The sequence below is a fragment of the Dryobates pubescens genome, chromosome 35 (genome assembly GCF_014839835.1).
Source record: "Dryobates pubescens isolate bDryPub1 chromosome 35, bDryPub1.pri, whole genome shotgun sequence".
Taxonomy (NCBI): Eukaryota; Metazoa; Chordata; class Aves; order Piciformes; family Picidae; genus Dryobates; species Dryobates pubescens.
This window is the reverse complement of record NC_071646.1, coordinates 6,498,266-6,512,201: the sequence shown is the minus strand read 5'-3', so window position 1 is coordinate 6,512,201 and position 13,936 is coordinate 6,498,266. Positions and strand designations below refer to the sequence as shown.

The 13,936-nt window shown below is 60.1% G+C and overlaps 1 protein-coding gene across 1 annotated transcript in view; it reads left to right on the top strand.

The window, feature by feature from the left end:
- Positions 1 to 11,519: 11,519 nt before the first annotated feature.
- The window catches only part of LMOD1 (leiomodin 1), a 36,332-nt gene continuing 33,915 nt past the window's right edge, over positions 11,520 to 13,936 (top strand). The window contains exon 1 of the mRNA XM_054176539.1: positions 11,520 to 11,922. Coding sequence (XP_054032514.1) covers positions 11,659 to 11,922 — 264 coding nt within the window. The 5' untranslated portion in view covers positions 11,520 to 11,658. The remainder of the gene's footprint in view (positions 11,923 to 13,936) is intronic.

The window sequence follows — 13,936 nt, the reverse complement described above, 5'->3', positions numbered from 1 at the left end:
TCCCAGTCTGGAGCCTTTCTTTTTCCCCTGGAAACTTGAGAGGCTTCCAAAAAGCTCAGGATGCTCCTCTGGCCAGGGGGAGGTGCTCAGGATGCTCACCTGGCCAGGGGGAGGTGCTCAGGATGCTCACCTGGCCAGGGGGAGGTGCTCAGGATGCTCCTCTGGCCAGGGGGAGGTGCTCAGGATGCTCACCTGGCCAGGGGGAGGTGCTCAGGATGCTCACCTGGCCATGGGGAGGTGCTCAGGATGCTCATGTGTCCCAAGATGCTGTGCTCAGGATGCTCACCTGGCCATGGGGAGGTGCTCAGGATGCTCGTGTGTCCCAAGATGCTGTGCTCAGGATGCTCACCTGGCCATGGGGAGGTGCTCAGGATGCTCATGTGTCCCAAGATGCTGTGCTCAGGATGCTCACCTGGCCATGGGGAGGTGCTCAGGATGCTCATGTGTCCCAAGATGCTGTGCTCAGGATGCTCACCTGGCCAGGGGAAGGTGCTCAGGATGCTCACCTGGCCAGGGGGAGGTGCTCAGGATGGTCCTCTGGCCAGGGGGAGGTGCTCAGGATGCTCCTCTGGCCAGGGCTCCCAAAAGTGATCCTAGCACTTCCCAGTGTCCACAGGACCAACTTTGTCCCTACAGACCTAGGACCACCCTGTAAGCTCATGAACCATGGCAGAGCTTTCTACCCAGTGCTCAAACACTGGGCACACAAAGTGTCTCCTTGGACACAACCAGACACATGTGCCCAGCCTGCTCCTGCAGCCAAGACTCAGCCTGAGGTCTTCATGACCCAAAGCAGGATGAAAATCAGCTTCTCCTGGGCCAGCCTTAGCCCCTGGATGGACAAGGATCATAGGATCATAGAATCATGGAGTCAATAAGGTTGGAAGAGACCTCAGAGATCATCAAGTCCAAGCTGTCCCCCAAGACCTCCTGACTACTAAACCATGGCTCCAAGTGCCACATCCAGGCCCCTCTTGAACACCTCCAGGCATGGGGACTCCACCACCTCCCTGGGCAGCACATCCCAAGGGCTAACAGCTCTCTCTGGGAAGAACTTTCTCCTCCCCTCCAGCCTAACCCTCCCCTGGCACAGCTAGAGACTGTGTCCTCTTGTTCTGGTGCTGGGTGCCTGGGAGAAGAGGCTGGGATTTGATGCAGCAGAAGCAGTTTCCTCCCTGCAGGTGTTCAAGGCCAGGTTGGATGGGGCCTGGAGCAGCCTGCTGTGGTGGGAGGTGTCCCTGCCCATGGCAGGGGGGTTGGAACTGGGTGATCTTGAAGGTCCTTTCCAACCCAAAACCATTCCAGGATTCTCTGTGGGTGGTGCACCAAAGCACTTAGCTGCTCTAAAACCCATGGCCCAGAGCAGTCCTTGGAGCTGAGGTGCTTCTCCTGCTGTATTTTACTGCTGTCAGAGACTTTAAAAGCCTCCTTGGGAGTGTGACTGCCATGCTGTGATGAAACCATGGCACATCTGTCCTTAGTCATAGACTCATGGAGCAGTCCAGGCTGGGAGGGACCTCCAAAGCTCAGACTGAGCTCCCTGCAGCCAGCAGGGACATCCCCAGCTAGATCAGGGCCTCCTTCAGTCTTATCTTCAATACCTCCAGGGATGGGGCTTCAAGCACCTCCCTGAGCAACCTGTTCCACCACCCTCATGGTGAAGAGCTCCTGGCTGACACCCAATCTAAATCTGCCCTTCTCTAGGTTGAAGCCATTGCCCCTGCTCCTGTCCCTGCAGGCCTCTGCAAACAGTCTCTCCCCACCCTTCCTGTAGCCCCCTTCAGGTGCTGGAAGGTTGCTATTAGGTCTCCCCAGAGTCTCCTCCAGGCTAAACACCCCCAGGTGTTGGGTCTGTATCAGCCTGGAGAACAGAAGGCTCCGTGGAGACCTCCTGATGGCCTTCCAGTACCTGAAAGGGGCTCCAGGAGAGCTGGGGAGGGACATTAGACCAGGGCTGGGAGTGCCAGGATGGGGGCAACGGTTTGAAAGCAGAGCAGGGGAGCTTAAGGTTGGAGATTAGGAAGAGGTTCTTTGCTAGGAGGGTGGTGAAACACTGGAACAGGTTGCCCAGCGTTGTGGACACCTCCTCCCTGGAGGTGCTGAGGGCCAGGCTGGATGGGGCCTTGAGCAAGCTGGGCTGGGGGGAGGTGTCCCTGCCTTTGGCAGGGGGCTGGGGCTGGCTGAGCTTGGAGGTCCCTTCCAACCCAAGCCCCTCTGCGATGCTGCGGTCGATGTCAAGGCAGGACGGGGCAGGGCTGGTGCAGTGGTGGAGCTCACCGGCAGGTGGTATTGCGGCTCCTGCTTTGGCCGAGCCGAGGCGCTGGGAAGAGTGGAAAACCCTCAGCTGCATCCCAGTGCCTGCAGCCTGGTCCGGCCCGGGAGCAGCCCTCTCCCCTCTCCTCCCTCTGCCTGGTCCCACGCTGCTCCAAGCCACCTTAGGGTGGCAATTCCTTGCAGCAGACTTTGTCCTTTCCCCCAGTGAGAGGCTGAGCAATCGTCCTGCCCATCCCTGTCACAGGCTGGGGGAGGTTGTGGAGCTCCCTACGGAGCCCAAGTGGGGCTGGAGCTGCGGTGGCCAGAGCCACCCAAGGCACCTGCAGCAGATCAGCTGGGGGGCACAGGTGGCACCCCTGGGCAGCCTGCTGGAAGCTGCTCAGAGGCTTGCTGGGGTGTGCTGAATTCCCTTGTGGCCAGGAGCTGGTTCCTTTCCCTGCTGTCTTCTCCACTCTTGCCTTGCTCTCACCTAGAATCATAGAACCATCAGGCTTGGGAGGGACCTCAAGGATCATCATTGGGTTAGGAACTGGCTGGAGGGCAGAGCCCAGAGAGTGGTGGGGAATGGTGCCACAGCCAGCTGGCAGCCAGGCACCAGTGGGGTGCCCCAGGGAGCAGTGCTGGGCCCCAGCCTCTTTAACATCTTCATTGATGATCTGGAGGAGGGGGTTGAGTCATCAGCAAGTTTGCAGATGACACCAAGTTGGGAACAGAGGTTGGTCAGTTAGAGGATGGAAAGGCTCTGCAGAGGGATCTTGACCGACTGGACAGATGGGCAGAGTCCAGTGGGATGGCATTTAACAATCCAAGTGCCAGGGGCTGCACTTTGGCCACAGCAACCCCAGGCAGAGCTACAGGCTAGGGGCAGAGTGGCTGAGAGCTGCCAAACAGAGAGGGACCTGGGGGTGCTGATTGACAGCTGCCTGAACAGGAGCCAGCAGTGTGCCCAGGGGGCCAAGAAGGCCAATGGCATCCTGGCCTGTATTAGGAATGGTGTGGCCAGCAGGAGCAGGGAGGTCATTGTGCCCCTGGGCTCTGCATTGGTTAGGCCACACCTTGAGTCCTGTGTCCAGTTCTGGGCCCCTCAGTTTAAGAAGGACATTGAGAGACTTGAAGGTGTCCAGAGAAGGGCAACAAAGCTGGGGAGAGGCCTTGAGCACAGCCCTGTGAGGAGAGGCTGAGGGAGCTGGGGTTGCTTAGCCTGCAGGAGAGGAGGCTCAGGGGAGACCTCATTGCCCTCTGCAACTACCTGAAAGGTGGCTGTAGCCAGGTGGGGGTTGGTCTCTTCTCCCAGGCACCCAGCAGCAGAACAAGAGGACACAGTCTCAAGCTGTGCCAGGGGAGGTTTAGGCTGGAGGTGAGGAAAAAGTTTTTCACTGAGAGAGTCGTTCATCATTGGGATGTGCTGCCCAGGGAGGTGGTGGAGTCCCCACCCCTGGAGGTGTTCAAGGGGAGATTGGACGTGGCACTTGGTGCCATGGTCTGGTTGTGAGGTCTGTTGTGACAGGTTGGACTTGATGATCCTTGGGGTCTCTTCCAACCTTAGTTATACTGTGAGACTGTGAGACTGTGATCCAGTCCCAACCCCGAGGATGAGGGCCACGAGGAGGAGCAGAGGGCTGGAGCTGCTCTGCTGTGAGGACAGAACACAGAAACACCACATGGAAATACCAACTCCTGCCCAGCCTTTCACCTAGCAGCACCCCCAAGGCACAGCTACAGGCTGGGAGGGACTGGCTGGAGAGCAGCCCTGCAGAAAAGGCCTTGGGGGTGCTGGGGGAGGAGAAGCTCAGCAGGAGCCAGCAGGGAGCACTGGCAGCCCAGAGAGCCAAGCAGAGCCTGGGCTGCAGCAGCAGAAGTGTGGCCAGCAGGGCAGGGAGGGGATTCTGCCCCTCTGCTCCACTCTGCTGAGCCCACAGCTGCAGCTCTGGGGCCAGCTCTGGAGCCTCTGTGCCAGGAAGGCTCTGGAGGGGCTGGAAGGTGTCCAGAGCAGGGCCAGGAGGAGGAGCAGAGGGCTGGAGCTGCTCTGCCCTGCAGACAGCCTGAGAGAGTTGGGGTTGTGCAGGCTGGAGAGGAGAAGGCTCCCAGGAGACCTCCTTGTGGCCTCCCAGGAGCTGCAGGGGGCTGCAGGAAAGCTGGGGAGGGACTTTGGAGGGGGTCAGGGAGGGACAGGACTGGGGGGGATGGAGCAGAACTAGAAGTGGGGAGCTGGAGATTGGCTGTGAGGAAGAAGTTGTTGGCCAGGAGGGTGGTGAGAGCCTGGCACAGGCTGCCCAGGGAGGTGGTGGAAGCCTCCTGCCTGGAGGTGTTTGCAGCCAGGCTGGAGGTGGCTGTGAGCAACCTGCTGTGGTGTGAGGTGTCCCTGCCCATGGCAGGGGGGTTGGGGCTGGCTGAGCCTGGAGCTCCCTTCCAGCCCTGGCAGCTCTGTGGTTCTATAATAGTAGGAAAAGCCAAACCAAGAGGAGGGCTCCTGGGTGGTGGCACAGGAGGTGGTGGCACAGAAAGCTGCCTTAGCTCTGTCAGGGCCTGGCCAAGCTGCTTCCTCTGACACTGTCACAGCTCCTGGTCCCTGGGATGTGGCTGATGATGTCTCCTGGATTCAAAGGCTTGTGCAGAGCCATTCATTAGTGCCTGCGAGGTGCTCAGTTGCTATGGAGATGGGAGCCTGATGAATGCAGCGACTGGAGGAGCCTCGGCGGAGCTGCCGGGAGCTCCTCTGCACCAAACCACACCACACCAGGCTCTGCCGGCTGGCACAGCTTCAAAGGGCTGCTGCCCAGCCCACGGAGGCTGGAGCCAGCTGAAAAGCAAGGTCCGAGGGTCCCCCTGGGACCTTGTCCTCCCAGGGTCCCCACACACATCCCAGTCCCAGCTGCTGCTGCTGCTGCAGGCATATCCAGAGCTCCTCTTCTCCTGGGCTGAAAACCCTCAGTTCTCTTTCCTACAGCACCAAGAGCTCTGTGGAGCAAGGTGCAGTCAGAGCTGATGAGCCAGGGGGTGCCCAGGGGGGCAAGGAGGGCAGCAGCAGCCTGGCCTGGAGCAGCAGTGGGGTGGGCAGCAGGGGCAGGGCAGGGATGGTGCCCCTGGGCTGGGCACTGGGGAGGCCACAGCTTGAGTGCTGGGTTCAGCTCTGGGCTCCTCACCCCAGGAAGGACCTTGAGAGGCTGCAGCAGGGCCAGGGAAGGGCAACAGAGCTGGGGAAGGGTCTGGGGAGGAGCAGCTGAGGGAGCTGTGGGGTTTGAGCCTGGAGCAGAGGAGGCTGAGGGAGACCTCATTGCTCTCTGCAGCTCCCTGAGAGGAGGCTGCAGCCAGGGGGGGTTGGGCTCTGCTCCCAGGCAAGCAGCACCAGAACAAGAGGACACAGTCTCAAGCTGTGCCAGGGGAGGGTTAGGCTGGAGGGGAGGAGAAAGTTCTTCCCAGCAAGAGAGATTGGCCCTGGGGATGTGCTGCCCAGGGAGGTGGTGGAGTCCCCATCCCTGGAGGTGTTCAGGAGGGGCTTGGATGTGGCCCTTGGAGCCAGGGTTGGGTTGTCAGGAGGTGCTGGGTGACAGTTTGGACTTGCTGAGCTCTGAGGTCTTTTCCAACCTCATTGCTTCTATGATTCTATGACTTGGGCCAAGGGCTGGGAGGGACAGGAGGAGGAACAATGGCTTTGAGCTGGGAGAGGGGAGACTGAGAGTGGAGAGGAGGAAGAGATTGTGGAGAGTGAGGCTGGGGAGACTCTGGCACAGGCTGCCCAGGGAGGCTGTGGCTGTGTCCTGCCTGGAGGTGCTCAGGACCAGGCTGGATGAGGCCCTGAGCAAGCTGTGCTGGGGGGAGGTGTCCCTGGGCATGGCAGGGGGCTGGAGCTGGCTGAGCTTTGAGCTCCCTCCCAACCCAAGCCCATTCTGGGCATCAATGAGATTCACTCTGGCAGCATCAAAGGTTTTGCCCTTGGGAACCTCAGCAGTCTGGGGGTTGGAAAAAAAGTCTCAGTGGTGCTGCTGAATCCCAGGAAGGAGCTGAGCAGGAGCCAGGAGATAAAGGGAATCCTGGAATGCAAGCAGAACCTTCCCTGCCTGTCAGGATGAGGAATGGCTGCCTGCTCCCACAAGGCAGCAGCAGGCACCTGGAGCAGCCTGTGCCTGGCAGGGAAAGGTTTGAGGGGGGCTGGGGGCTGGACAGGAGGCAGCAATGGGCACTGGCAGCCCAGAAGGCCAATGGCAGCACAGCTGCCAGGGGTGGAGAGAGAGGATCCTGCCCCTCTGCTCTGGGCAGACCTCACCTGCAGGGCTGTGCCCAGCTCTGGGGCTCTCAACACAGGGATTCCATGGACCTGCTGGTCCAGAGGAGGGCCCCAAGGAGGATCAGGAGGCTGGAGCAGCCCTCCTGTGAGGACAGGCTGAGGGAGCTGGAGGAGAGGTGGTTCCAGGGAGACCTCAGAGCAGCCTTGCAGTAGCTGAAAGGGCTCCAGGAGAGCTGGGGAGGGAGTTTGGAGAAGGGCTGGGAGGGCCAGGGTGAGGGCCAGTGGTTTGAGACTGGGTCAGGGCAGGTTTAGGTTGGGCATCAGGAGGAAGTTCTGCACAGTGAGGCTGGGGAGAGCCTGGAACAGGCTGCCCAGGGAGGTGGAGGTCTCATCCCTGCAGACCTTCAAGGTAAAAGGATGGTTTGGGTCTCAACCCTGGAGAGCTTCAAGGTCTAAGGATGGTTGAGGTCTCCTCCCTGCAGACCTTCAAGGTCAAAGGATGGTTGGGGTCTCAACCCTGGAGAGCTTCAAGGTCAAAGGATGGTTGAAGTCTCCTCCCTGCAGAGATTCCAGGTCAGAGGATGGTTGAGGTCTGCTCCCTGCAGACCCTCAAGGTCTAAGGATGCTTGAGGTCTCATCCCTGCAGACCTTCAAGGTCAAAGGATGGTTGGGGTCTCAACCCTGCAGACCTTCAAGGTCTAAGGATGCTTGAGGTCTCATCCCTGCAGACCTTCAAGGTCAAAGGATGGTTGGGGTCTCAACCCTGGAGAGCTTCAATGTCAAAGGATGGTTGAGGTCTCCTCCCTGCAGAGATTCCAGGTCAAAGGATGGTTGGGGTCTCAACCCTGCAGACCTTCAAGGTCAAAGGATGGTTGGGGTCTCAACCCTGGAGAGATTCCAGGTCAGAGGATGGTTGAGGTCTCCTCCCTGCAGACCTTCAAGGTCAAACTTGCTGTGGCCCTGGGCAGCCTGCTCTAGTGGGAGGGGTCCCTGCTGACTGCAGGGGGGTTGGACAAGATGACCTTGGAGAGTCCCTTCCACCCCTATGCAATCTGTGAAGCTTAGGAGAGCTTCTCTTGCAGAAGGAGACCAAGGGGCTTCTGGTTTGGGTGAGCAAAGAGAGAGGCCTGAGAGCAGGCAGTAAATACTGAGAGGAGGATAAAGGATGAAGAGGAAAGGATGAAGCTGGCAGCATAATGAATGGGTACAAGATAGGGCAAAGCTGCCTCCAGGCTCCTTGAGGAGAGCCTGGCTGTCCAGCAGGGCCTGCAGGTGCCAGGGAGCCTCTCTGCAGATAAGGATGATGGAAAGTAGCTGCCTCCAGCCAAAGCCCTGGCTTAAGGCACTGCCTGCACCAGGAGCAGAAGAGACTCAGGGATTTGGTCTGTGCAGAAGGAGGATGTCTCAGGGGCACAGTGAGGAGCAAGGGGAGAAGGAATGGAATGGAATGGAATGGAATGGAATGGAATTAACCAGGTTGGAAAAGACCTCAGAGCTCACCAAGTCCAACCTCTCCCCCAGCACCTTCTGATCAACTCAACCATGGCACCAAGGGCCTCATCCAAGCTCCGCTTGAACACCTCTAGGGACAGGGACTCCACCACCTCCCTGGGCAGCACATCCCCAGGGCCAATCTCTCTGGCTGGGAAGAACTTTCTCCTCCCCTCCAGCCTAAACCTCCCCTGGCACAGCTTGAGACTGTGTCCTCTTGTTCTGCTGCTGGGTGCCTGGGAGAAGAGCCCAACCCCCACCTGGCTCCAACCTCCCTGCAGGGAGCTGCAGAGAGCAAGAAGGTCTCCCCTGAGCCTCCTCTCCTGCAGGCTAAGCAACCCCAGCTCCCTCAGCCTCTCCTCCCAGGGCTGTGCCCCAGACCCCTCCCCAGCTTTGTTGCCCTTCTCTGGACACCTTCCAGCAGCTCAACCTCTTTCCTGACCTGAGGAGCCCAGAGCTGGCCACAGGACTCCAGCTGTGGCCTCAGCAGTGCTGAGCACAGGGCAGGATGAGCTCCCTGCTGCTGCTGGCCACACTCTGCCTGCTGCAGGCCAGGCTGCCCTTGGCCTTCTTGGCCCCCTGGGCACACTGCTGCCTCCTGTTCAGCTGCTGTCCCCCACTCCCCCCAGGTCCCTCTTTGCCTGGCTGCTCTCAGCCACTCTGCCCCCAGCCTGTGGCACTGCCTGGGGTTGCTGTGGCCAAGGTGTAGAACCTGGCACTTGGCCTTGTTGAATGCCATCCTGTTGGCCTCTGCCCATCTGTGCAGCCTGTCCAGGTCCTTCTGCAGAGCTCTCCTGGCCTCTAACAGCTCAGCTCCTGCCCCCAGGCAGGGTCACCTAGGGAAGGTCACCCAGGAGCACATCCAGGTGGGATTGGAATGATCCTAGAGATGGAGGCTCCACAGCCCCCATGGGCAGCCTGCTCCAGGGCTCCCCTGGCCTTTAACCTCAAGAACTTCCTCCTCGTGTTCAGAGGAACTTCTGATGTTCCATCTGTGCCCTTTGCCCCTGGTCCTGTCCCTGGGCACCACTGACCCAAGCCTGGGCCCATCCTCCTGACCCCACCCTTGGAGTATTGATCAGCAGTGATCAGCTCCCCCCTGGGGCTGCTCCTCTCCCCAGCCCTCTCAGCCTCTCCTCCCAGAGCTGTTCCAATCCCCTCAGCATCTCTGCAGCCCTTTGCTGGGCCCTCTCCAGCACTTCCCTGTCCTTCAGTCGGGAAGCTCAGAGCTGGACTCTGCTGCCTCACCCTGGCCCCTCCACCCACTGCCAGTGGTGCCTTGCAGAGGTGCTTGGGGATGTCCCAGCTTGGAGGCTTCTGGCAGCTCGCTGCAGGAAGAGGCAATTGACCCCTAGGGCTCTGCAGCCCTTCCATGCCCACAGGCTGAGCACTCCTCAAATCACAGCCTGCAGCCTTCCCCCCTAACCAAGCTCTCCACAAAGCCTTCTCCTTGCCAGCCCAGGCCCTGGGGAGCCCTGGACCTGCCCTAAGCTCCATAGGCCCCAGCTCAGAGCCAGCAGAGCAAAGGCTTTGGGCAGCAAGGAGCAGACCTGGGAGCAGGGGAGGGAAAGCCTGGGGGGAAGGAGCTGCAGCATCTCCAACACTCCAAGAAGAGGGCAGATTCTTCCCAGCAAGGAGGAACTGCAGCAGAGGAAGCTGCCTGGAGATCCCTGCCTGGCTGAGCTGCTGTGGGAAGAGCTGGGAGTGTCCTCTGGGCACATTGCTGGGGCTGCTCTCACTGAAGTGGCCATCCAGGAACAGCAGCTCTGGGGAGAGGGACCTGGGAGCCCTGGTAGCAGCTTTGCAGCCCTTTGCTGTCCCCTCTCCAGCAGTTCAAGTGATCATCTCTGTCCCCCTGTCTGCTTATCTGGGCAGCATCTCTCATTCTGGTGCCTGACCCCCCAGGGGTCCCAAACTGGACAGAGCAATGAACAGGAGCTGGGAGTGCTGCTGGACCACAGGCTGACCATGAGCCAGCAATGTGCCCTCGTGGCCAAGAAGGCCTGGGGTGCCTCAGGAAGAGTGTGGCCAGCAGGTCAAGGCAGATTCTCTTCCCCCTCTACTCTGCCTTGCTGGGATCATATCTGGAGTGCTGGACCCAGCTCTGGGCTCCCCACTTGAAGAGGGACAGGGAAGTGCTGGAGAGGGCACAGCAAAGGGCAAAAGAGCTGCTGAGGGGGCTGGAACAGCTCTGTGATGATGAGGGACTGAGGCCTGGGTGCATCATCGACCCAGGAGGTCAAGAGAGGTTCTCTTCCCCCTCTGCTGTGCCCTGGTGAGGCCACATCTGGAGCACTGGGTCCAGGTCTGGGCTCCCCAGTTCAAGGACCTCAGGGAAATGCTGGAGAGGGCCCAGCAAAGGGCTGCAGAGATGCTGAGGGGCCTGGAACAGCTCTGGGAGGAGAGGCTGAGAGGGTTGGGGCTGATCAGTCTGGAGAAGAGCAGCCCCAGAGGGGAGCTGATCGATGCTGATCAATACTCCAAGGGTGGGGTCAGGAGGATGGGCCCAGGCTTGGGTCAGTGGTGCCCAGGGACAGGACCAGGGGCAAAGGGCACAGATGGAACATCAGAAGTTCCTCTGAACATGAGGAGGACCTCAGGGAAGTGCTGGAGAGGGCCCAGCAAAGGGCTACAGAGATGCTGAGGGGCCTGGAACAGCTCTGGGAGGAGAGGCTGAGAGGGTTGGGGCTGATCAGTCTGGAGAAGAGCAGCCCCAGAGGGGAGCTGATCGATGCTGATCAATACTCCAAGGGTGGGGTCAGGAGGATGGGCCCAGGCTTGGGTCAGTGGTGCCCAGGGACAGGACCAGGGGCAAAGGGCACAGATGGAACATCAGAAGTTCCTCTGAACACGAGGAGGAAGTTCTTGAGGTTAAAGGCCAGGGGAGCCCTGGAGCAGGCTGCCCATGGGGGCTGTGGAGCCTCCATCTCTAGGATCATTCCAATCCCACCTGGATGTACTCCTGGGTGACCTTCCCTAGGTGACCCTGCCTGGGCAGGGGGCTTGGGCTGGCTGCTCTGCAGAGGTCCCTTCCAACCTCTCCCACCCTGTGCTTCAGTGTAAGCCAGCCCTAAGCCCACGCCTGAGGGGCTGCCCTCAGCCTGTGCTCCCTGCCGAGCCCAAGTGCCAGCTGCGACAAGGAGCTGCTGGCTGCGCTGGGCACACGAAGGGATCTGCCTGCCCCTGCCCCTGCCCCTGTCCCCCCCCTCGACCCCCCCAGCTCCCAGCCTGCCAGCTGGTGCATTTTTGCCTGTTTTCTCACTAGCTTGGCCCATTGCCTTTAAAAGGCTAAATGCTCCGGACTAAATTTGGTCATGCAGCTCTGCAATGGTTCCCTGGAATGTCCTCGGGTTTCAGGCTCCTCTGCTAGCACCAATCCCCGCCCCCCCGCCCCGGGCTCCATTGGCTTCCCCGAACCCGAATCCTGCCCGGATGCTCTTATTGGCCCAGGCCGGGCCCGAGGGGTGTCCTCTCTTTTATAACTGCTTACACCCCTGGGCTGCGGCCGTCCGGAGCCGCTGAGATTGAGCACTTCGGCACCTGCCGCCGCGAAGCAGCCTCGGGAGCTTCGCCTGCCGACGCGGGGTTGGGGTCCGCTGCTCGGGGCTTGCTTTTTCTCCTTCCTCGGGTACCACACAACCGCCACCGTGTCTCGCCAGCGAGCCAAGATGTCCAAAGTGGCCAAATACCGGCGACAAGTCAGCGAAGACCCGGACATTGACAGCTTGCTGTCCACTCTGTCTCCGGAGGAGATGGAGGAGCTGGAAAAGGAGCTGGACGTGGTGGATGCTGCGGACGGAGGCATCCCCCCGGAGCCCGGGCAGAAAAGCCCGAGGGAAAACTCCTCTGCCGGCCCCCAGAACTGCGAGCCCACCCTCAACCACCACGAGAAGGAGGGCAGGAGGCGCATCCAGAGGGAGCAGTCGGTGGATGTAAGTCGCATCCCCTGCTGGGGCTGCCCCGCCGGGGAAGGCGGCGGCGTCCCTCGCAGCTGGGCTGCCCTAGGGGATGAGGCGGAGAGCGCCAAGCCCGCCCTGAGCTGGCTCAGGAGGGACTGAGGTGGTGTAGAGAGCACAGGAGTGAGGCAAGGAGGTGGTGCAGGCTCTCCCGGAGGCAGCAGGAGGTTTCCTGGAATCCTGCTGCTGCTCACAAAGCCAAAGCTGTGCTTGGCCCAGGGATCCTCTCCCTGACCCTGCTCCAACATCCTTAGGCAGGGCGGGGAGCAGAGGTGGTGTTCCCAGGGGTGGTGCTCCCAGGGATGGTGCTCCCAGGGGTGGTGTTCCCAGGGATGGTGCTCCCAGGGATGATGTTCCCAGGGGTGGTGTTCCCAGGGATGGTGCTCCCAGGGATGGTGTTCCTGGAGATGGTGCTTTTAACAATGGTGTTCCTAGGGATGGTGCTCCCAGGGATGGTGCTCCCAGGGATGGTGTTCCCAGGGATGGTGTTCCTAGTGATGGTGGTCCTAGGTATGGTGTTCTTAGGGATGGTGTTCCCAGGGATGGTGCTCCCAGGGATGGTGTTCCCAGGGATGATGTTCCCAGGGATGGTGCTCCCAGGGATGGTGCTCCCAGGGATGGTGTTCCCAGGGATGATGTTCCCAGGGATGGTGCTCCCAGGGATGGTGTTCCTAGTGATGGTGGTCCTAGGTATGGTGTTCTTAGGGATGGTGTTCTTAGGGATGCTGTTCCCAGGGATGGTGCTCCCAGGGATGGTGCTCCCAGGGATGGTGTTCCTAGGGATGATGTTCCCAGGGATGGTGCTCCCAGGGATGGTGCTCCCAGGGATGGTGCTCCCGGGGATGGTGCCTCTAGGGATGGTGCTCCCAGAGATGGTGCTCCCGGGGATGGTGCTCCCAGGGATGGTGCTCCCAGGGATGGTGCTCCCAGGGATGATGTTCCCAGGGATGGTGCTCCCGGGGATGGTGTTCCCATGGATGGTGTTCCTAGTGATGGTTCTCTTAGGGATGATGTTCCCAGGGATGGTGTTCCTAGGGATGGTTCTCTTAGGGATGGTGCTCCCAGGGATGGTGTTCCTAGGGATGGTGCTCCTGGGGATGGTGTTCCTAGGGATGGTGTTCCCAGGGATGGTGTTCCCATGGATGGTGCTCCCAGGGATGGTGCTCCTAGAGATGGTGCTCCCAGGGATGGTGCTCCCAGGGATGGTGTTCCCATGGATGGTGCTCCTGGGGATGGTGTTCCTAGGGATGGTGCTCCTGGGGATGGTGTTCCTAGGGATGGTGTTCCCAGGGATGGTGTTCCCAGGGATGGTGTTCCCATGGATGGTGCTCCCAGGGATGGTGCTCCTAGGGATGATGCTCCTGGGGATGGTGCTCCCAGGGATGGTGCTCCCAGGGATGGTGCTCCTAGGGATGATGCTCCTGGGGATGGTGCTCCCAGGGATGGTGCTCCCAGGGATGATGTTCCCAGAGCACTGCTGGAGGGCTGCTGCAGGGCAGGGGATCCCCCAGGCTGTGTTCCTTTCCCCTCCTGATGTTTTGGGTTTGCTTTCCTAGATCTCCAGACTCTTGGTCCTTTCACCTCCTCTTGTGCAGACACTTGAACAGCCTCTGGGGCTTGTGGAATCAAAACAAACCTTCACTGCCTTGTGGGACTCCCCCCAGGCTTGACCCCAGGCTGAATGGTTTGGGGCTCCTTGTCCAGCCAAAGCTCAATCATCTCACCTGGCTGCATTCCCCTCCCCCTCTGCACCTGGCAAAGTCCTCCCAGAGCTTGCTTGGAGCCTGAAATCTTCCTGCCTCTGCCTCTGCTCTTCTTGTGCCTTGCTTCAGTGGGATCCAATCCCTCTCCTCTGGAACACTGATTAACCTCTGCACTCAGGGCATTTGCTGTGTGCTCCAGGCGTGGGAGGCTGGCAAGCATTTGGTCTCCTTCTTTCCTTTCTTGGTTTTTCATGGCAGGCTGAGCCAGAAAGTGCAGGCAGGAGCCT